Source organism: Artemia sp. Qi Xiang Cuo, chromosome 15, assembly GCF_049724085.1.
Source record: "Artemia sp. Qi Xiang Cuo chromosome 15, ASM4972408v1, whole genome shotgun sequence".
Taxonomy (NCBI): domain Eukaryota; kingdom Metazoa; phylum Arthropoda; class Branchiopoda; order Anostraca; family Artemiidae; genus Artemia; species Artemia sp. Qi Xiang Cuo.
In genome coordinates, this window is record NC_142808.1 from 63,452,464 (window position 1) to 63,475,995 (window position 23,532).

The 23,532-nt window shown below is 35.2% G+C and overlaps 1 protein-coding gene across 4 annotated transcripts in view; it reads right to left on the minus strand.

The window, feature by feature from the left end:
- LOC148943980 (uncharacterized) overlaps window positions 1-23,532 on the minus strand; it is a 130,548-nt gene that overhangs the window by 37,867 nt on the left and 69,149 nt on the right. For all 4 annotated transcript variants that reach the window (XR_016142917.1, XM_089100888.1, XM_089100887.1 and 1 more), the window contains exons 3-5: window positions 13,904-13,961; window positions 11,106-11,310; window positions 287-2,130 (exon numbers count right to left, since the gene is read on the minus strand). Coding sequence is in view for 3 of the 4 variants with exons in the window: in XM_089100888.1 (XP_088957014.1) it covers window positions 287-2,130; window positions 11,106-11,310; window positions 13,904-13,961 (2,107 nt within the window). In the remaining variant the exon portion in view is untranslated. The remainder of the gene's footprint in view (window positions 1-286; window positions 2,131-11,105; window positions 11,311-13,903; window positions 13,962-23,532) is intronic.

Sequence of the window (23,532 nt, forward strand, 5' to 3'; positions counted from 1 at the left end):
ACATATAAATTTCTACAAGCTAAAACTTTTATAATTACAATGTCACTTTTAAGCAATGAAATATGTCTCTATGATCTATTCACGCGAATTAATGGTCAATAATAAAAAGATCTAATTCTGCTTCATCCCGTACCTCTTATCTCCCATACAAACAGCAGGACGTAGATACGATAAGAATCGTTGAAAAAGTGTCGACCAGATTTATAGAAAATATGAAATAGCAATTACAGAATATAACAAAATGATTTAATGAAATTAGAAGTAAAATATCTCAAATTATAATTACCGAAACCGTCTGAAGCTGATTCACCAACAGAAACTTGAGAATAGTCATGCATCTTTTCTGCATCCTCTGGACCAGCCAAAACTGGCATAGCGCCAACATTTTTAAAAGCAGTCTTAGCAGCGTGCATTAGCTCTCTGCCTTCTTCCTTCGTCATCTTCTTCTTCTTTGATGGTGGTGGGAAATCAGCAACTGGTTGTAGTAGAGGAGCCTTCTCGATTGTAAATGAAGATGAAATCTTCGTGGGTGCTTTTTCAGTCGTTTGTGATTCATCATTATCTGTTTCTAACTCTGCATAAAATTGAGCTAAAAGATCTTCCTTTCCTGATTTATTTTTAACCAAATTGACTAAACTTTTAACAGATGATGAACTAACCCTTTCTCCTTCTTTATTTTCTTCTGTTACAACAAGATCTGCCACGGTGTCTTTTAGTTCACTTTCTATTTCCTTATAGAATTCAGCAAGCAGATCATCATAAACAGGTTCTATCTCTTCATTAGCATCTACAGCAGAATCAACTGTTTCTCTGCTAGGTGTCGATATCTTATCATCCTTAGTACCATCTATAATTACAGATCTAGCTCCTGAACGTTCCACTTTTAGAATTTCCTCAGCAACAGATCCATCATCAGGATAATCAGGAGGCTTCTCAGACAATACTACCGCTAATAAATCATCAACAGGACTTATCATAGTCCCTTTGATACTATCTGGTTCTTTATCAGCGGTTGATGGCTTATCAGAAATTTCTTCTTCACTTTCTTTCAAAGAGTCTTTTTCATAATCAGGTGGTTGTTCTCCTTCAAGAACCGAAGTAATACCATCATCAAATTTTGTAGTAGCTTCCAAGGTATTGTAATTTTCTACTTTCAAAGTTGAGACATCATCAGGCTTTTCTTTATTCGTCAAATCAGGTTCGTAGTCGGGCGGCTTTTCACTTTCAAGAATTGAGAACACATCATTGGATTTTTCATCGTTTACCAAATCAGGTTTGTAGTCGGGGGGCTTTTCACTCTCAAGAATTGAAAAGACATCAATTCCGCTACTTTTTTCTTCGGTAAAAAATGAGTCTCTAGCATTATCTCCATCTCCATCTCTAGCATTATCTCCATCTATTTCTAACAAGGGTGTCATTCGACTAGTTTCACCACTCATCAATGAATCATCCTCAGGCATTGGCGTCGGTACACCATCACTTTCAGTTTGGCTATCACTATCTTTTACAGTTGATTCAATGACTTCAGATGCAGTCAGACTTTCTGATTCTGATTCGATGGGATACATACAAGGTCCAAATTTGACCTGAATACTGGGAGGAACAATCGATTCGTCACTTACATTGGAGGGTAAACCAGGCTCATATTCAAATTCGGTATCAGGAAAACCCACAGGCTCATTTTGTGTATCAGGGGGTAAGCCAGGTCCATACTTGATTTGGATATCAGGAGTACCAGAAGATGTGTCTTTTGCATCGGAGGGTGAAATAGGTAAATATTCGACCTGAGTATCACGAGGAACAATATTCTCAGCCTGTGCATCAGGGGACAAATTAGGTCTGTGTTCAGCCTGAATACCAGGAGAACTAACAGGATTGTCTTGCCCACCAGAGGGCAAACTAGGCCCATATTCGATCTCAGAACTAGAAGGAACAGCAGGTCCATTTTCATTTTCTACATCAGGAGGACCAAGGGGGCGATGCTCCACTTCCGTATCAGGAGGGCCAACAGGACCGTATTCTACCTGCTCCTCCGGGGGAAGCATGGGACCGTAAACTAAAGTTCGTTTATCTTCGGTTTCTGAATCTTCTGATGTATTACCACCATAGGAGCTGAGCATATATATTGCCCTGGAAGATAAATTACATAGTTATCAAGAAGGAAAGACGACTTAAAAAGACACAGACTTATACAAAGATCCAGTGCAACTGGATCTAAAGAGCACTGCATTCAGTAAACTAAAAGAACACTACATTTAGTACACTAAAAGAACACTACATTTAGTACACTAAAAGAGCACTGCATTTAGTACACTAAAAGAGCACTGCATTTAGTACACTAAAAGAGCACTGCATCTAGTACCCTAAAAGAGCACTGCATTTAGTACACTAAAAGAGCACTGCATTTTCGGCCAACTGTTCATAATTTCAATAGAGATAACGGATACCACCGTTCTGTAAGCAGATACGGTGATAATCAATATCAGACTGATAAGAAGATTCAACTTTAAGAGGATTTATAGCAAATAGCCTTTTGCTATTCTTTTTTCACAACCTTTCATAATGAAATATAATTTGCAGCTTCTTTTACCATTAATTATTCTTGTTTTGAATAATTGGCACAAATAGGTCAAGGCATAACGGGAGAGCAGTGATTTTTCTTGGAAGATCCAAACCCAGAAACAGTACATTCCTAGACCATTGATTTTCACTGTTTGCTAGGGGAAGCGCATCCCCTTCGCTCTGAACAGTTAAGTCGTTAATAAACATGAGACCAGCAAACAGGCTTGTCAACTTTACTACGATCACCTGTTTCTGTATGTAGCTAACTCCCCGTACTTTCAAGTTATTATTATATTTCGGTAGCTAGAATAAGAGGCAGTAATTTTGGTCAATTTGTCACTGGATTTTCACATTCCCCCTTTTATTTACTTTCGGTAAGAGTTGAGAATTAAGATCAGTAATTTACCCCATATCCCACCATTTCCATTTTTTTCCAGTTGTGTAAAGTCGAATTTACAAACACAACACACCTACCCTTCTCCAGTCATTCAAAAAATGCAGTGTTGTCATAAATAAGTTATATGTAAGGTCAATCCTGTCCCTTAATTGCTCTGTCTTTAGTACCATAGCTTCGTTCTTCACCATACCCTTTTTTCAGACTCCGAGACAAAAAGTTAATGGTGAAGCTAAAGCTCAATTATAATATACCTCTATATAGATTATTTTACATTTTAGATTTTTTTGCAGTTTACTTTGCCGCATTTTATTTCTTACATTTTAGATTTTTCCCTCTTACTTTGGTGTTTATTTTTATTTTTTATGTTTATGTTTTTTTACTTAACTTTGCCGTATTTTAGTTTATTTTACATTTTAGATTGTTTTTCATCTAACTTTGCCGTTTTATATATATTTTTTTTTATAATTTAGACTTTCTTCATCTTACTTTGTCGTATTATTACACTTGCAATTATTTTTTTCAATATGATGTTATTGACATGAAACTTAAGCATGACTTTTTCAAGTTTGAGGAAAGCGTTTCTTGATCATATATTAGGTAGAGTCAAAGAAAGGTAGAGCCTGTCATGTACTTGGGTCATAAAAAGTGGGCTTTAGTTCCAGTGTTATATTTTTGTAACGCATTTTCAAAAGACGTATTCCTTATTTCAGTCAGTTAATCAATCAATAAGCCAAAAAAAAACTAGAGTTAATAAATGGAGTAAAAAAAGTGAATCAAAAAGAAAGGAAAAATACACATATGGAAAACATACTATTTTGGATAAAATATAAGATAATACAAGTAAGATACAAATAATTATATCTAGCGCTAGCCCTCTCCCCTCGTGGCTTATTTTCCCCAAATGCACCCGATAGAAATTTTGAGATAGCCATGGGTCCTAGCCGAGTGGTTAGCGCTCCGGACGCTGAAACCCTCAAGTCAGGGGTTCGAGTCCTGCTGTCGCTGGTTATTTGGTTTGGGACGGGGTCAACGGTGTGACTCTGTAAGCTCTGCCGGAGTCGACCCAGCTCTAAATGGGTACCTGGAGAAATCTCGGGGTTTCCTGGAGAACCCCTCTAAATGGATACCTGGAGAATTCTACTCATACTACCCCTACTGCTACTAATATTACTACTTCTACTTCTACAACTGCCACTAGAGCTAAGACTACCACTATTAATTCTACTTCTACTACTACTACTACTGCTGCTATTAAAACTAAGGGTATTAAGGCGAAAAATTAAGAATGTATTGAAACTGTATGGACATAAATTGAAACACACTATGCCAACAAAGGTTGTAAATAGGACGCATCAAAAATGCTTCAAGAATGGTTGATGGTATTAAGTTGAAACTTTCAGCGAGTGTTAATGGGGATGTTAAAGAAACCAAAGGTGCTATGCGCTACTAATGCTACTACAACTAGTACTACTACGCTAGCTAAGAGTATTAAGGGAAGGCTTTCAAGGAATATTTAGGCGGAAGTTGAACTAAATCAAAAATTCTATTACCAATTTTAAGAGTCGCCCATTATACATTAAAACTAATTAAAAAGATAATGTGTATAGGGTTGCCAATAAGACACATCAGTAATATATTGAGAGTGACTGGGGAGTAATAAGTTGAAAATTTCAAGGCCACTGTTAGAACTACTTCTGCTATTACAATTGAAATAAATCAAGAGGACGCAAGTGTATCCAAGTTGCCACAGAGCATAAAAATAATTTTTTGTGAATGATATTTTGTTTTTATTTTTAAGGTCAACTTGAAGAGGTATAAAATTAAATTAAACACCACTATTTGTGCTACGATTAAACATTGGTGAAAAAGTTTCCCCAGCATACAAATAGCAAGCCAAACCATGGATTCTTAGAGGAAAAACTATACAAAAAATAGTATTTTTTTCCACGAAAAAGACTATGATAATAAAAAACGAACAAAAGTTAATTTAAAAAAACTTTTTCCACAAAACAAAATAAGTTTTTCAAAGAAAAGTACAGAGCTTCATTACACTTAAGTGAGCAGATATAAAGTCCAACAATCTTCCAAGCATAAAACTACCACAAACCACCATCAATAAATAAATGAAACCCAAAATGAAAAGAAATGACAATAAATAACCAAGTCAAACTCAAAACAAGCAAAAATTAACATGAATATGGCTGAAAACCCCATGGCTTCTCAAAACCGAACATAATTTGCACTTCACTGAAAATTAACAAGCAATGATCGTGGATTGTCATTTTAGTACACATATACTGATAATTATTCCTTAAAGTTTTGATAACTTTTTATTTATTAAAGTAAAAAAAGTCAAAGATTTAATATTTTCTTTTCAGTAAGGCGAAAATTATATTCTGGTCATGAGAAGACAAGGGGTTGTTAGCCCTACTCATGTTAATTTTTGCTCGTTTCAAGATTGACTTAGTTATACATTGTAATTTCTGTTCGTTTTGATTTTGATTTAGCTATTGATGGTGATTTGTAGTAGTTTTAGGCTTGACAGATTATTTGACCTTATTTCTGCTCATTTTCGGTTTAACAGAGTTCTTTAGTTTTCTTGTAAAACTTGTTTTGTGGAAACAGTTTTTTAAATTAGTAACAAACAAAGGAGCTAGAGGCAAATAACAGGATAGAGGCTATTTGACTTATCCATTCTACACAAAAATGAACCCAACACTTCCTCTGCCACAAGCAGTGGCTCAGTTAACCCATAAACTTAACTTAGGCAAGGTAAAACAGGTAAGGCAACCTAGGTAAGACATTCATTTCTAGGCATTAAGGGTTTACACAAGGCTGTATCCAAGGGGGGGGGGAGGGGGTAAGGGGTTTGGATATAAATACATTTTTATGCGTCTTTGAGTTTTTTGTTTGTGTACCCCCCCCCGAAAAAAATCCTTGTGTAAAACACATCCCCAAAGAAAATAATCCTGGATAACATAAGAAAAACTTCGCAAAACGAAAAATACAGACCGGAAAATGAAGCAAATATTTTCACAGAGACCCCTTACGGACAAACCCTATCCCATTTCTTTAAATAACCCCCAAACTGGATTAATCAATGCGTCGAGCAGTAGTTAATCTTAATTCAAGTCTGTTAATTCTAATTAATTATTTAATTCTAGTTTGTCTAATTAATGAATAAGAATAATTAATTCATTCATTATCTAGCACTAATTAATAAATTATAAACAACAAATCTGGTCAGACAAGGAAATACACTTTGTTGCGGGAAAAACAACCCCTCCACTTAAAAAACCTGATTATTTCTTCCGTGAGAAAAAGTTAAGGCTAAGTGGTACCTTAAGAACCACCCCTTCTCGTCTATAATAAACATTTTACTTCACATGGCCAAAATATTTAGAATATACTGGGCGGTCTGACCATAACTTGCAGATTGATTCTTGAAGCAGAACAACCACGTGATTATGAAAAAGACTCTTTGAAAGAAAGTGAAGAAGAGTTTTTTGATAAGCCATCAACCCCTGATGAAGAACCAGATAGTATCAAAGGGATTGTGTTAAGTCCTGTCGATGATTTATTAGCAGTAGCAGGAAAGGTGATCCTAAGTAAGGTGACGGGAAAAACCTTGAAGGAGCAAGTCTTCAAGAAAAAAGACCAAGTGATCCTAATGAATGCCAAAAAGGCTAATAAATAATAAATCTGAATAAACGACAGGAAACATAAAGCCGGCATTAGATTTCTCAAGGATCTTGAAAACCTCTGAATTTCTCTCGTTTTGTGCTGGAGATAGAGATATCCAATTTTAATAACACTTAGATCAACAGAGTATGAATTTTGTTTTCCAATGAAACCAAGGAGCTTTTCGTTTTAGAGTTCAGGATCATGCAGTCCCTGAAATCTTCCAGCATACTTTCTGGGAAAACGCAAAAAAAACAGCTAAAAAAAAAATAGCGTTTGAATAATTTGGCCACTTTGAGAGTTCCCCATGGTGCTACCCACTTTGATTGGCAAGCTTGCCGACAACAGGGACGTAACTTCGATTGTTTTTTAAATAGAATCAAAGCACAGATTCTCAACAGTTCTCGAGGATGGACAATGCACTGGGAAAATGCGCTAATGGACTCTCTGTCTTTAAGATGGTCTGTCAGCAAGACAGGAATGTCAAAACTTGGAAAATGACATGAAGATAACCCTTGGCCTTAAAAAAGTTAATATTCAAATATTTTTTTAGTCACAATTTTACATTGTTACCACTGTCAACATTCATCATTGTTCGACAGCATTGTCAACATTGTCTACATTTTCACAAACAAATTCTCAGTTTCTTTGCAGTGAAATTGTTGGATTGTTGCCAATAAAAGCTTATAGAGAAAGTGCTACGAGGCTTGATTTATATTTGACTTAAACTTATTCTTATCTTTAACGACAACATTTTTGAATAGTCTTGGCAATATCTAACATGATTTCCAAAAACGCTTATTTAATGTAAGATACCCCAAAAGAAGACCTTCCAATTGAACCTTGGAGGTATTAACAGTGGAAGCGGTCTTTCAGGCAATGTTTGATTAATATGAACTAAAAGCCACCTGGACATTTTGATCGTTCTGTATGAAGTTATTTGCGACCCAAATGAAATGGAAGGAGCGATAACGAGGGGGGAGATGGGTAAGGATAGGATTTCATACCCCAAGTTGTTACGAAAATTAATACAAAATAATAACGTGATCAAAAATTTTAACCCGAATGTATATCCTGATAATTCTTAGGATTAATCAATAAACATAAACATTTACGTGAGCGAATTATAAATATTCCAGTAAAATTGTTGGATTGTTGCCAGCATCATAAAGAAAGAAAACGATCAGAAATGGGGTTTTTAAAGGCCAAACGAAAATACTGAAGAAACACACAAAGCGAAAATTTCAAGAGGACAACCCTCTCTCTTCTTCAGTGCGAACAAAATAATATAAGCAAGGAAAATACCGAAGAAAAAACCAAAACACAAACAAGGTAAGTCAACAAAACCAATTAAAAACCAATGAAAAAACCAGCCAAAATTAAAAGACAAATAAAATTTAATAAAAAACAAAATTATAAGAATTAAAATCTAAAACCAATCATTGCTCTCTCGAAATATTCGCTTTGTGCGTTTCTTCAGTATTTTCGTTTGGCCTTTATAAACCCGATTTTTGATCATTTTCTTTCTTTATGTTATGGCACGCCAACGTGGTTTAAGAAATTATCACTGTTGCCAGTAAAAGCTTATTCAAGGAAGTGCTACGAGTCTTGACTTATACTTTACATAAACTATCTCTTATTTTTATCGACAAAAATTTTGAACAGTCCAATATCTATATTCGACATGGTTATCAAAAACGCTTATTTAAAGGAAGGTGCCCCAAGGGAATACCTTCAGTCTGTAGCGGGGAGGAATTAACGATAGAAGTGGTCTTTTTGTCAATATCTGATTAATTAGTAAGTTAGTCCCGTCCGTCCTTGAAGGTCGTCTTGGGACCTCTTTCTTCGTAATGGCGTGGATGTGCCTTTTGTATGCTTCACGGTCTTCTGCTAGACGAAGAATGTCAGAGAGGTGGTGACGTGCAAAGTTTTCTTTCCACCTTTTTGGGGGACGACTACGAGGACGAGAACCGTGAATTTGGCCTTCGAAGGTGATTTGCGGGAGATGGGACTGGCTCATCCGTTGTACGTGACCGAGCCATCGAAGTTGCTGGAGCTGCATCTTCATGAGAATTGTTTGTTGTATTTTAAGGTGCTGGAGAAGTTCGACATTTGAGATTCTATCAAGGTAAGTGATCTCGGCGATGCGGCGGAGGCACTTAGTTTCAAATGCTGCGAGTCGACGATTGTCATCCACCTTCAGCGTCCATGTTTCACATGAGTAGATTACGATGGAATATCTGATTAGCATGAAGTTAATGCTGTCTGGACATTTTGATCACTCTCCATAAAGATATTATTAGCGAATGAAATGGAAGGGAATGAACTAGATTGAAGGGGGAGATTACTAAGGAGAGAATTTCATATCCAAAGTTGTTGAAAATAACTACAAAACAATTCCTAAGATAATACCGTGATAAAAATTTTTTGACCCGAATGTGTTTTATGATAAATATTAGTATTAATCGATACATATAAACATTTACGTGTAGATATTATAAATATTCCACTGTTATTTCAATAAAATAACCTAGAGGACTTTCTTAATCTATTGGCCTTTTCTTTAGGTTCATTCATAGGTCATTCATAGTTCAGTTTAATGGGCTAATAACAACCTATTGGACGAAAGGCAGAAAAAATAAATTTAAATCTTCTATCAGAACTATTTTTGGGGCCCTTTAGCCCAGAATTTGATGATATCTTTCCCACCCCCTTCAAAAAGAACTTTCTCTGAAGGTTTCAATCCGATCTTCCATCTGCGACAAAACAGGACTGACATTTCAAAAGTATAATTCTATGACGAGAATAGAACCTCCCCTCACACCAGTAACCAAATTCTTAGAATTTATTCATGAATAAATATACCCCTTCCAGTCCCAAAAAAATATTTTCTCCATATTTGTACTTTTCCTAACGAAAAGAAACGTCAAGTATGGAGCTCAAAATTTGAAACCCTGGCATTATCAGTCTTATCAATCACAAGCTTAACCGACTGAGGAAGCGGGGTTCTACATCAGGGATTTTTCACCTCTGCTGTATGTATGCGCATATAAATAAACGAGCTTTCTATAAAAGGGTTTTCTGTAGAATTCATAAACATAACCATTATTATATAGGATGTCCGATAAAATTACAGTTGGGGAAAAATTTGTATACAGACAGTGAATGGGTGCGCGTACATGGCGGTTCTGTGGTAGCCTTTTATGAGTTGAGGTTTTATGCTTTAGCTTCAGTAATTATCTTATATCAGGTTTAATTAAATTATAGTTCATATGATTATATTTATAAAATCAAAAATTTGGGAACAAAACTTTTTGTATTTTTCGAGAGTCTCCTTTAAATCCTTAATTTATGCCGAATGTTTTCACAATTTTCGGATCCTTCCTGAAAAATTTAGTTACTGAATAATTACTTAAGCTAAAGCATAAAACCCTAATTAATAAAATGTTACCACAGAACGCCCACCTATACTGTATTTATGAAAAAAAATTTCTTCCAAAATTTATTTAATCTCACCGTGGCAATAAAACACCGAGGAATAAAAAGTTCTGTCTTACTTGTTTCACATACAAAGCTACTGGAAACAAATTATTCTGTTATATAATTTCATATCACCAGGTAGTTATCAAAACTTTCAATTTATCGCTTGAAAGGCATAAAATTGCCTTAATCAATTATTATTCATTATCTAATTGATTAACTCACAAAGGGTTCACAGGGTGAAGCAAATTCTTCAAAGCCCTACTGTCAAGGACGTGCAAAAAACTTAAATTTCCAGAGAGAGAAGTGAAACATAAAATACAGAAAGTAGACCAATTTCTGATTATAAAGAACTGTCTTGTCCCCACCTTCACGTAAGTACCTTCTTTACTAATATGAATCAGATAACACCCACCCTATGCCTTAGCTCTTACCTTACCCAGACAAATTTCTCATTAAAAAAAACTGCCCGGTCCCCACCTTCACGTAAGTACCTTCTTTACTAATATAAATCAGGTAAACACCCTATGCCTTACCCTTCTCTAACCTTACCCAGACAAATTTCACATTATAAAGTACTGCCCGGTCCCCACCTTCACGTAATTTCCTTCTTTACTAATATAAATCAGACAACACCCTATGCCTTACCCTTCTCTTACCTTACCCAGACAAATTTCCCATCATAAAGGACTGCCCGGTCCCCACCTTCACGTAAGTACCTTCTTTACTAATATAAATCAGATAAACACCCTATGCCTTACCCTTCTCTAACCTTACCCAGACAAATTTCTCATTATAAAGAACTGCCCGGTCCCCACCTTCACGTAAGTACCTTCTTTACTAATATAAATCAGACAACACCCATTGCCTTACCCTTCTCTTACCTTACCCAGACAAATTTCCCATTATAAAGAACTGCCCGGTCCCCACCTTCACGTAAGTACCATCTTTACTAATATAAATCAGATAACACCCTATGCCTTACCCTTCTCTTTTACGTCTTTCTTCTTTTTTGGCTCGTTTCTTCCTTTTCTTCTCTTCTAGTTTCTTAGCCTCCATCTTCGCAGCATATTTGTTGAGGTCTGATATATACTGAAGGTAGTCAGAAGGGGGTTCCCAAGTTATTTCATTTGTTAAAGTGTTCCAATAATAGGGATAGCCTGTATTGGGATCATAGAGTTGCTGCCAGGCTGCAAAAAGATAGATTACAAATTAATTAACATTTACTAGACAGTTGTCTCAAATAGGAGAGAGGCTGCCAGTAGCGAAATTCGACAGAAACTCCAAAAGCTGCCCACACTTTAGCAGCCCAACTTGCGTTTTGACAGTTCGGTCAACCCAATATTTAATTTAGATTTTGCTAGTGCAACTATCTGAGCTTATGAATTGGGTGATAACAACACTTTTTGGTCGTCAAAAGACATAATTCTACCTGTAATCAATTTTTGTGACACTCCTTGATTGTTAATAAATATTTAAAATTTTTGAATCATTCATGAATCATGGAAAATGACCTCACCAAACTTATGGCCCCGGTATAGTTTGGTAATCAGTATAACTTTAAAGAGTGACCTTTTTTCAATCGTTGCAGTTTTCATTTTAAAGTTGTGGTGTCTTATGCCTGGCTTATCAGCAGAAATTTAAAGACTATTGAGCAGTTGTCTTTGAAATACAGTAGGATTCTACTTTAACTATGGTCTGGTTAGGTCGTAAGAGTTGTTACTAACAATTTTCAAGGTGCTTGTGCGAATAGAATTGTTTACTCAGATACGGAAAGTTTCAAAGCTGCCAGTAGCAGAATACGATAGAATTTAGCAGAATGCGATAGAATTTGCTATCCCACTTTTTGCACGAGGGAACTTATTGCACGGCGGAATAGCCTTTGTTACTTTGCTACCCCACTTTTTGCACTCAATAATAAAATTTTATATAAAACTTAATAATAAATTTTGCACTCAATAATAATAGAGCTTTTTAAGAAAATTAAAGAGTGTTTCCGAATATTTAAGAGCTTCACAGACCTTGCTATAATAAGATGCAACTTCGCTCTCGAGGCAAATTCACTTACCAAACTCATGAGAAATTAAACGTCCTGATTCGTGAGAGGGAATAAGATCTCCCTCCAAAGGGAAAGGGTCCAGTTTTATTTAGTATTTTTTTTAATTACACTAGCAATCTCGAGTAGTATAAAATTTTCCGAGCAAGAAAAGCTTAAAGAATTCTTCGATTTATAGTTCAGTGCTCCGTCCTTTTATTCATGCAGAATTCCGCAATGCTTAAGGCTAACCGAATAGCAAGACGGTGCAAAACGCAAAAGCTTTTACGGAAAAAGTTGAACAGCTTTTAACATATATCTAAAGTTAATATGGCAATAATTGACGTAATCGATAAAAATACTTGACTTTATGGAAGCTGGAAAGCATATTTTACTTTTGATAAGATTTAAAGGTTTCCGCGGATGCCGATTGTGATCGTTGATCGAAATAAGCCGTGATAAAATACTTGACACCCTTTGTCTTAAGTGTGCAGTAAAGGCTCACGCTTAGAATGAGAAGGGTTCTTGAGAACCTATGAACATTTTTGGTGTCTAAACGCTGCTAATATCTCAGTAAGAAAAAAAGCCTACAATATGCATCACATAGGTGCATATAAGCGAAAAATCTACAACTTAGAAATGTATAATTCTGTGCTGCCTCTTTCAGCTCGCTCTGTCCCTCAGCCCGTATCTCGGCTACGCCTTTCTAAGTTTCTTATCAAAATGTCAAATATCCTTTGGGTGAGGGCTTCCTGTCCTCTTATGCTAGTCTTGTTCCTTCACATGTTCGAAAATTGGGGTTTCATCCCATTTTTTGGGAGGGAGGACAGCCTTTACCTTAGTTCCTCCTGTGCCTTCAGAGGCACACAGGGCGTTAGTATGCAGTCTCCAATCTTTCCTCAAGTGGGCTGCTGCGTATATGTCCTCCCACTCTGGAATGTGACTCGGCTGGAGGATTCTTCTGTCACGTTCTACGAAGCGTGTTATATGGTCTTCTTCAGCGCGGGTGTCTTCCAGTTGCCGGTGGAGGCGCATTTTAGGGAATCTATGATGTGACATACGAAGCATATGTCCAAGGTATCGCCATCTTCATTGCGAGTACAGATATCGCCCTTGCCAACATAGTCACTCCAGTTGATCCTTATGATCCAGTGAAGATACTTATTTTCAAAGGTGGTAGGACGTTTCTTCTGTTCCGCTTTTAGCTTTAGGCATTCCATAAAGTAACTCAGAACAGAAAAAAATTGCTTTGGAACAGTCTGAGTTTCATCTTTGCTGAGTATACTGTGGATATTGCAGATGATGACAAATTGCCAGAATGCGGTTTTTGACGATCCATCTTGGGCCAAAACAAAAGCAAACCGCCCCAGAATAGGAACGGGAGAGGTAATTAGAAGGATTCAAAGAAAATTCGTGAGAGAGTAAAGAGTAAAGCTTCAAATCAATTGGGGCCGATGGAGAACAAGCTTATTGGTGTTGGCCCCAGGTGGCTTAATGCTACAGTGAATTGACAGTAGCTGTAGTGGAATCAGTACCACAAAATTTTGCATAAAATGTGGTTTCAAACTGTATAAAACATTAAAAACAGACACTCCTTGATGATTATTGTGACTTTAACTATTCCTATAATCTATCTAAATAATAAAAATATCAATCATATTCAATCTAAAATTTAACTTAACTAACTAAATTAACATAAATTATTGAATAATTATTAGTAAAAGATCGTCATTTGATAAATCGCTTACAAGTAGTTGGCTGCTTCAATTCCTCTTCTTTGGCAGGTACATTTTGTGAAACTTCATTCTAAAAAAAAAAACAACAGGGAAATTACTCACCGAATTTAAAACCATATTTTAAATAGCTTAAGGGGAACGGTATGAAAACCTATCTATCTCTTCCATGTTAGATATTTTTAGCTTGTATGGCCACAACATAAGGGCATCGATTTTGATTCCTATATATTACTCTGGTCTGGTACTACTATCTGTATTTGCTCCTTTTCTTACTTTTTTACTGCTCCTTTTTTTACTTTTTTACTGCTCCTTTTTTTACTACTACTACTATCTGTTTTTGCTCCTTTTTTTTACTTTTTTACTTCTGCTTTTTTTACTACTACTACTATCTGTATTTGATCCTTTTTTTTACTTTTTTACTGCTCCTTTTTTTACTACTACTACTATCTGTATTTTCTCCTTTTTTTTACTTTTTTACTGCTCCTTTTTTTACTACTACTACTATCTGTATTTGCTCCTTTTTTTTACTTTTTTACTGCTCCTTTTTTTACTACTACTACTATCTGTATTTGCTCCTTTTTTTACTTTTTTACTGCTCCTTTTTTTACTACTACTACTATCTGTATTTGCTCCTTTTTTTTAATTTTTTACTGCTCCTTTTTTACTACTACTACTATCTGTATTTGCTCCTTTTTTTTACTTTTTTACTGCTCCTTTTTTTACTACTACTACTATCTGTATTTGCTCCTTTTTTTTACTTTTTTACTGCTCCTTTTTTTACTACTACTACTATCTGTATTTGCTCCTTTTTTTAATTTTTTACTGATCCTTTTTTTACTACTACTACTATCTGTATTTGCTCCTTTTTTTTACTTTTTTACTGATCATTTTTTTACTACTACTACTATCTGTATTTGATCCTTTTTTTAATTTTTTACTGCTCATTTTTTTAATACTACTACTATCTGTATTTGCTCCTTTTTTTACTTTTTTACTGCTCCTTTTTTTACTACTACTACTATCTGTATTTGCTCCTTTTTTTACTTTTTTACTGCTCCTTTTTTTTCTGAATCACGCAAATTCTATTTCAATTTTTAAAAAAAGACGTTACTTAATAACTTTAACACGAACTTGTAGATATTGAAAAGAACAATTTGACTATTAAGTTTTTTGTCTAATTAACTTAAATAAAGATGTTTTCATCAATTTATTTGTTTCTAAGAACTAGGTCACAGTACAAAAATACATAGGAAAAGTAGGGAAAAGTTTCTCTCAACATGACACACATTCATAGCGCGCTGTTTAGGAAGTTCCAAGACCGTCAGAGGAATAGTTTCTCGTCGTGATGCGCTGAACATTTGTCATTGGGCGTGCACGAAGGCGGGGACATGAAGAGTGGTTTAGCTTGTGTGGTTTTAATATGTTTCAAAAATCTTTCATGGAAAGTATAGGACTTTTCGCTACTGTTCGCATATATTTATACTGTGAACTAGGCCTATTTAGTTTGCAATAATTGCAAAAGTACTTCACGAAACATGGTAAAGAAACGTGCTAAAAGATGACTTGACTTGGTTACCGTGCAGAAGCACAGGGAAAAACTAAAGCAAATATAGAAAAAGCTTAGAAGACCAAGACTTCCCTTGCATTTTCTCGACGTGAATGAAACGCATCTCCAAGAAAAGACTCCAGCAGAACCACCAAGACTGAAAGTTATAGCTGCTGGTCGCAATTTAGAATCATATATTTTAGGAAATTCTCGCTGGATGGTCAATGTGTCCTTTTTTTAAGAGCTACAAAGATCTAGTAGTCCATGTGCCAAGCATCACTTAACTCTTTTGTAATATTAACCTTTCAAAAACCATTTATATAGCTTATACATATTTATAACTTATATGTTTGTGTGCTTTTAGGGGCCGAGGTTCCGAATTCTCATACTTTTCTTAGGAAGTTGTTCAGACAAAGTAAAAAAAAAAAATGAAATAAAAAATCAAGTAAAAGATAAATAAAGTAAAATAAAAGAATAAAGTAAAAGTAAATAAATAAAAGAATAAAGCAAAAAACCAGATAAAGTAAAAAAAATCAGATAAAGTGAAATAATAAACAAATCAAAAGGGACAAAGTAGGGGAGGGCAAATACACAATTTGTATTTAAGTTTATCTAATGGTTTTCTTTCTTATTTAATTCGACTTACCCGACCATGAGACTTTAAAAGAAAATTTAAAATACGGGATAAATCTAGAAAGTAAAAAAATATCTGTTGTAGAGGATTGTAGCCTCCTAACAAATAGCGTAGTTTCTAGGCAAGCAACAATCATTCATTTTGTTTTGTGGCATAAGTCTTTGAAAATAAAAAATACTAAACTTTGATTTAAGACTTTCTACTTAGCGATATTTTTGCAAAAAGATACCCGAGCATTGAGCGGACAAAAGAAACACTTTCTCATGATTTACGCAATGTACTTTTATGGCTTTATACGTTTTAATGCATAGTTTTACATAATATTTTACCGGGAGATGCATAGCTCTGTTACTCTGTATAATCTTTTGACGGGGAAAAATAAGAAGAAACTGTTCGATTACAATAAAAAAGAAACTAAAATATGGAAAAGGAGTCTAATTTTCATTTTATTCAATTGTAAATGGAAACGCAGCAGGGTAAAAGAAATCGTTTATGTGTAGGCCTTTTTAATATGGCAAATAAAAAGTAAATCTTGTGACAAGAAGTGAAGAAAGGGATGGTAGTATTTCTGGAGTGTCACTTAATTTGTTTTGTAATGTCATTTTAATACATTTTATTGTTCTATTGAAGGCATATTACTTCTTGGAGTCGTAACAACAGAAAATCAGTCTTATAAGCAAGGCCGTATCAGAGGAGGTGGGGTTATCGGTGTTGACACCCACCCCCCCCCCCCCACAAAAGAACCGAAACACTGTATTTCCATCTCATTTGAATTTCTAGGGAGCATTTCCAAATAACGTAATGACCAGCATAGGAGGGTTGGACATACTCATAATTCGTGTTCCATTTCTTTCTAACAGGTTTCTCTCCTTTAGATTTTATTCATTTGAAAGCCTTTTCAACAAACACATGTGAAAATGAACAGGGGCGGGTTAATGCAATTAAATAAACGTATTTTTTATAACAACAGATAGATAAAAAAATTGCCTTTTAGGCTGATTCAAAATATATGACGTTCATTAAGTTTAATTTTACCTTCAAAGCAAACATTCTGAGAAAATTAACCTGATTTTAAAAAAAAAATGGGAAATATCCCCTGAAAGTCAAAGGATCTTATTGGAAACTGCACCATCAGATCTAGTGTATCGGAGAGCCCTTCCGCTTCCGTCAGCAAAAATGTAGATTTTTTTCTGGACGAAAGATGACGGATGCGTGTTTATTTGTTGTTCTTCTTTTTCTTCCCAGGGGTGATCACATCCAACCAATAATCGTAGAAGACCAAGCGAGGGTTCATTTGAATGAAAATTTAAAATTATATTGCTCTTTTTAAATGAACAAAAATATTAGAGGACAACTAGCCACCCTCCCACGCCCCTTTTCCCCCAAAATCGTTCAATCAAAATTTTGAGATACCCTTTTTGTTCAGTATAGTTGAACGGTCCAATAACTATGTCTTTGGAGATGACGTGAGCCCCACGGTCCACGGAAAAAAGGGCTACAAGCTATGGAATTTGTCCATTGTTTACATATAGTAATTGTTATTCGAAAGTATACGGATATTTTTTTCCGGGGGGAGGAGCGATTTTCCGGGGAGGTAGATTTTTTTACCGGGAGAATTTATCATTGGGAAGGAGGTTTACGGGGTTGAACCTTCCAGGGAAGATTTTAGAAGAAAGAATTGGTCAGTATTCATATCAAAAGTTGTTTTGTTTGTCTTATTTTTTTGCCAATATATGTTTACATGTAGAGACGTCCAGGAATAATTTTCAGAGAGGTTGGAATTCTCTTGGAAATTTTTCAATGGTGGAGGGAGGTTTCTGCGGGAAAAATTCTCCTTGAGGGAATTAACAGCAGGGAAAATTTTTCGCGGTAGAAACTTCCATTGGGGGTGGAGGACTTATCGGGGTAAAAATTCTACATGAGGGTAGGGGGGTTGGCATGACTTGAAAAATTATCAGAAATAGAATAAAAAACAATTCTTTCATCAAATAATAGTACGCTAAGTAAAATTTTCCGATAAAATCGTCCGCAACAAATTACCTGGGGGAGGGGGAATTTGCGGCAAGGATTTAATTTTCACGGGGTAATTTTCTTCAGGGGGGAATACTTTACGCGGGATGAACTTTCCACGAAGGATTTTTTTTTGTGGGGTGGATTTTTAAAAGAGGGGGAGGTGAATTTCCAACGATATTTGGAAAACGATAAGAAATTAAGAAAAAAACTGTTTTTTCAACTGAAATTTAAGAGCAATGATAAAACTTAAAACGAACAGAAATTATTCCGTAAATGAGAAGGGCTGCGCCCTCCTAAATAATTCATTCTTTATGCTAAAGTTTGACCTTTATTCGCAATTCTTTAAAAACGACTTCTGAAACACAAGGGTCGTTCGATTAGAATCAGAATCTTCCCTAAAAGTAGGTAAAATTCTAGAGGAGATGGCAAAAAGAAATACTGGAATGGTTTGTGTAAGTCACTGTGTATAAATAATATAATCAAACAGTCCGTGGTAACGAACTGTAAGTAAGGAGCGACCCGGCTCAATGGTAACCGAAACACTAAAAAACGGAATTTTGATACCAATAGATACATCAAAAGAATCAGATTTTAATTCTGATTTCAAATATATAAGTTTCATCAAGTTTAATTTTACCTATCAAAAGTTACGTGCCTGAGGAAATTTGGCTGATTTTCGAAAAAAGGGGGGCAGACCCCCTAAAAGTTATAGAACCTTAATGAAAATCACATCATCATTTTCAGCGTATCAGAGAACCCTATAGTAGAGGTTTCAAGTTCCTATCTGCAAAAATGTGGTATTTTGCATTTTTTGCCAGAAGAAAGATCACGGATGCGTATTTATTTGTTGTTGTTTTTCCAGGGGTAATCGTATCGACCAAGTGATCCTAGAATATCATGAGAGTGCTCACTGGAACGGAAATTAAAATTTCTAGTGCCCTTTTTAAGTGACCGAAGAAATTTGAGGGCAACTAGGCCCCCTCCCACGCTCACTTTTTTCCCAAAGTAACCAGATCAAAATTTTTAGATAGCCATTTTGTTCAGCATGGTCAAAAATATTATAACTATGTCTTTAAGGATGACTTAATCCCTCGAAGCCCCCAGGAGGAGGGCTGAAAGTTATGAACTTTATCCAATGTTAACATATAGTATTGGTTATTGGGACCCGACTCAATGGTAACCGAAACTCTAGAAAACGGTATTTTGATACAAATAGATAGATCAAAAGAATCGGATATTAATGCTGATTTAAAATATATAAGTTTCATCAAGAAAGATCACGGGTGCGTTTTTATTTTTATTTTTTCCCCAGGGGTGATCGTATTGACCCAGTGGTCCTAGAATATCGTGGGAGGGCTCATTGGAATGGAAATTAAAAGTTCTAGTGCCCTTTTTAGATGACAAAAAAATGGAGGGCAACTAGGCCCCCTCCCACGCTCATTGTTTTCCCAAAGTCACCTGATCAAAATTTTGAGATAGCCATTTTGTTCAGCATGTTCGAAAATATTATAAGTATGTCTTTTCGGATGACTTAATCCCTCGAAGTTCCCGGGAGGAGGGCTGAAAGTTATGAACTTTACCCAATGTTAAAATATAGTATTGGTTATTGGGAAGTATACAGTACAGACGTTTTCAGGGGAGATTTTTCCTGGTAGTGGGGGGGGGGGCGGGGACTTACGCAGGGAAGGGGCCTCCGGGCCCGACCCCCCGAGATCTCACGATTTTTTTTCATTTTCCCATAATTTTCTGATTTTTCTCACAGAATAATGGGTTTGAAGGATTTGCCCCCCCCCCGAAACAAATTCCTGCGTACGTGCCTGGGGTCGGGGGTTATGTAGGAGGATCTTTCCATGAAGGAAGTTTTCATGGGGGAAGGGACATTGCTATGAAGGGGACGCCGGACTTCCCAGCATTATTTAATAAAAGATCAGAAATTAAACATAAAAAAACAGGTTTTTCAACTGCAGCAACATCAAAACTTTAAACGAACAGAAAATATTACATATATGATTGGGTTCACCCCCTATTCAATACCTCACTCTTTAAGCCAGAGATTTTTTAGTACTTTCATAAGAGCTATTTATTCTAATTAACGGCCTTTGTGATTAAGCGGTCCTTTTTAAAGAACTTGAACAAAATTCGAACTTTCGCTTAAAGAGCAAGGTATTGACTAGGGGGCGAACCCCCTAATATACGTATTAAAAATATATGAATACAGAAGTTCGTTACATAAGTTAATTCGTAAGTTACGTATATTTATTACTAACAAAAACGTTCGTAAATAAAATGAAACAAGTTTCGAGAAAGCCATTTAACCAAATAAAAGTAAATTAATATGAAAATTTTGTTTTAATTATTCATGTACTGTGAGCCAAGATCAAAACCTGTATTTATTCAAAAATTAAATAAAAAAACAAGTTTTTTTAGCTGAAAGTAAGGAGCGACATTAAAACTTAAAACGAACAGAAATTATTCCGTATATGAAAGGGGCGGTCCGTTCCTCCACCCTGCGCTCTTTTCGTTAGAGTTTGACTTTCTGACAACTCTATTTTTTTTAAATAATACAAACTTTAGCGCAAAGAGCGAGCCGTTGAGGAGGGGACAGCCCCTTTCATATACGGAATAATTTCTGTTCGTTTTAATGTCGCTCCTTACTTTCAGTTAAAAAAAACAAACTTTTTTTTATTTAATATAACAGTAAGATCAAGGTTCAGTGATTTTTGGCACTACATCCTCGGCGTGTGCCAACAGCTCCTCCCATTTAATCTGTAATTAGCGGATCAGTGTATAAGGTTGAAGCCAAGTTTGTCGTTTAAGAGAAATCTGACTTGTCTATCCGCGAAAAAATGTCACTTATGTTTATAGTTGTTTAAATGTTCTCCGGAGCACTTGCATCTCGGTCCGGGTGTGTATGATGGTTGAGATAGGGAATAATCGTACTGTGTTATATACAGGGGTGTAAGTTAACAAAAGTCGGTGAAAATCTCAATCAGGCTTTCAGAAGGGTACATCCCCATTGATAACGTTTGAACCAGTTGACACCTGCTTGGAGCTTATTCCAAACAAAACGTCAACTACAAGCTATTTTCAAGCAAAAAATGAGAACCTGCTTAAGGAATTGCTTATAAGTATTTACAGATGGGCTACTGAAAGGAAGCAGGGCAGCAGCGGCGGCGGGGATTCTTCAATACTGCTTGAATATATCCAAAGTTTGCAATTAGAAGACACGGAAGGCTTTGCCACCTTCATTGGAAATTTGTTTTACTTTTGGGCCAGATTAAAGATGGAAATTTACATCAAGACTTAGAATGAACTTTGTCAGTGAACTCTCTCTGAAAATAATCTAGTGAATAATCACGAAGTTCATTATTTTGTGAATGACCTGAAAAGCTATTTATTTTGTTGTGTATAAATATGCTAGTTTCAATTATATTATTTTAATAATTTCACTGATGGCGGTCGCTGTATATGTGATCGAAATATCTGGACTTATGTACTTGTTTTTTTCACTGTCTAAATAAATGGAATTATCCCCATTTGAAAATGTATTTGTTCGTCATAGAAAGGATATTAATATGGAAATTAACAAGGAGAGTTCAAGAAAGAAGCATCAAGCTTTATTGTCATCACTTGCCAAGTCACCAAGGCATTACACAACAAGGTACCCGATTTACTTGCAAACAAGACTGCTGACATCAACATAGACCTAACATTAAAACCAAAAGTTCTACACGATACAATTCAGGGAAGAATTCCCAACAAGAATCTACCACAGATGGTACTCATTTTCCTCTCACGTGAAGAAAATGCCCTATACTTCAGAATTCGAAGTGACACATTGACCCTGAGGAAAGAAGAATTTGACTGGAAAAAAGAAAGGACCCAAATTGTAGCTTTTGTTCTTTAGTCCCTGAGACTTCACAAAACCTCATCTTTGGCTGCAATAGTATTGCAAAATCAGCAACAAAAAAAAGAAGCAAAATACCAATTGGAAATTTTTTTTAGCAAAATACAAATAGCAAAATACAAAAGCAGAAAAAATACAACAGGTAATTTTTAAGACTAAAAATAAAGCCTGACACAAGTGAACTACTCAATATCAAGCTGCCAGAAAATGAAGAAAGAAAGAATGTTATTCCGGGAGATTATTTTCGTTTTTTAGTTGGAATGATGTAGTTTAGCATGGTTGATCTGACCCCAAAACCTGCTTCAGTTTGATTATTTGGAACTATTATTAGAAACAGGAATGAAGATATTTGAAGCAAATAAACCGGCGAAATTTTTTTGTGTGAAGCCGAAAGGAGACTGTTTTCAAACTCCAAGTGCTGTTTTTTAGAAGGAGCACTAAAAAAGTTTAGCGTGACCCCTTTCATATTCGGAATAAGTTCTGTTCGTTTAAGTTTTAACATTGCTCCTTACTTTGAAAATAAGAAAAACATGTTTTTTTAATTAATTAATTTAAATTAATCTAAGAAAGTATTTAAATTAATTTAAAATTAACTTTTCGACAAAATTAGTTTTTAAAAGAGAAGTAAAAAGCTAAATCAAACCAAATACGAGCAGAAAAAAAATTCAAATAATTTTTCAAGCGTAAAACTAACACAAATTACCAGCGATAAACAAATGAAACCCAAAAAGAATACAAATTACAACAAATAGTTGACTCAAACTCAAAACTATCAGACACTAAGACGAGTAGGGCTAGCTCACCCCCCCCCCATGCTACCTGAAGACCAAAAAATAATTATTAATTTACGTGAAAACAATCCTCATTTCGAACTGAATACTTCTATTTCTTATATTATTGCAAAAAGAAACACCATTATAACCAAGAATACGGAAAAAAATAATATAAGTTTGTTAAAGTTAAAAGTAAAAAACATTTAAAATGTATTTGTTTTCAGTAAAGTGCAGATTATGTGCGGGTCTTTAGAAGGCAGGGGGGGGGGCATCATTTCAACTCATCTCAGTTTCTTCTCTTTTTTAGCTTTACTAGGTTATTTATTGTAATTTATTTCTGTTTGGGGTTTAATTTACTTATTGATGGTAATTTGTGGTAACTTAATGCTTGGAAAATTATTTGACTTTATCTCTACTCATTTTTGGTTTAATGTAGCCCTTAACTTCTCTTTAAAAAACCTAATTCGTGGAAATAAGTTCTTTTTTTAATTAGTTTCTGTTCATTTTTGATTGGCAGTCTTTTTCATTGGTAAAGAAAAAAAAATTAATCTTTCCGTTTTTTCCTATAAGAATCCATAATTTTTGTTACTATTTCTGTACTGGACAAAATTTTTCAACTATTTTCACTGAAATTTTGCTAATACACCCTTCTTAGACACCCATACACCCTTCTTAGAACCCATATGTACATAGTGTGCTATGATTCAGTTCAACATCACCCTCAACGTCTCTGAAAGTCTAACTTATGCCCTTAGAGTTGATAATAGT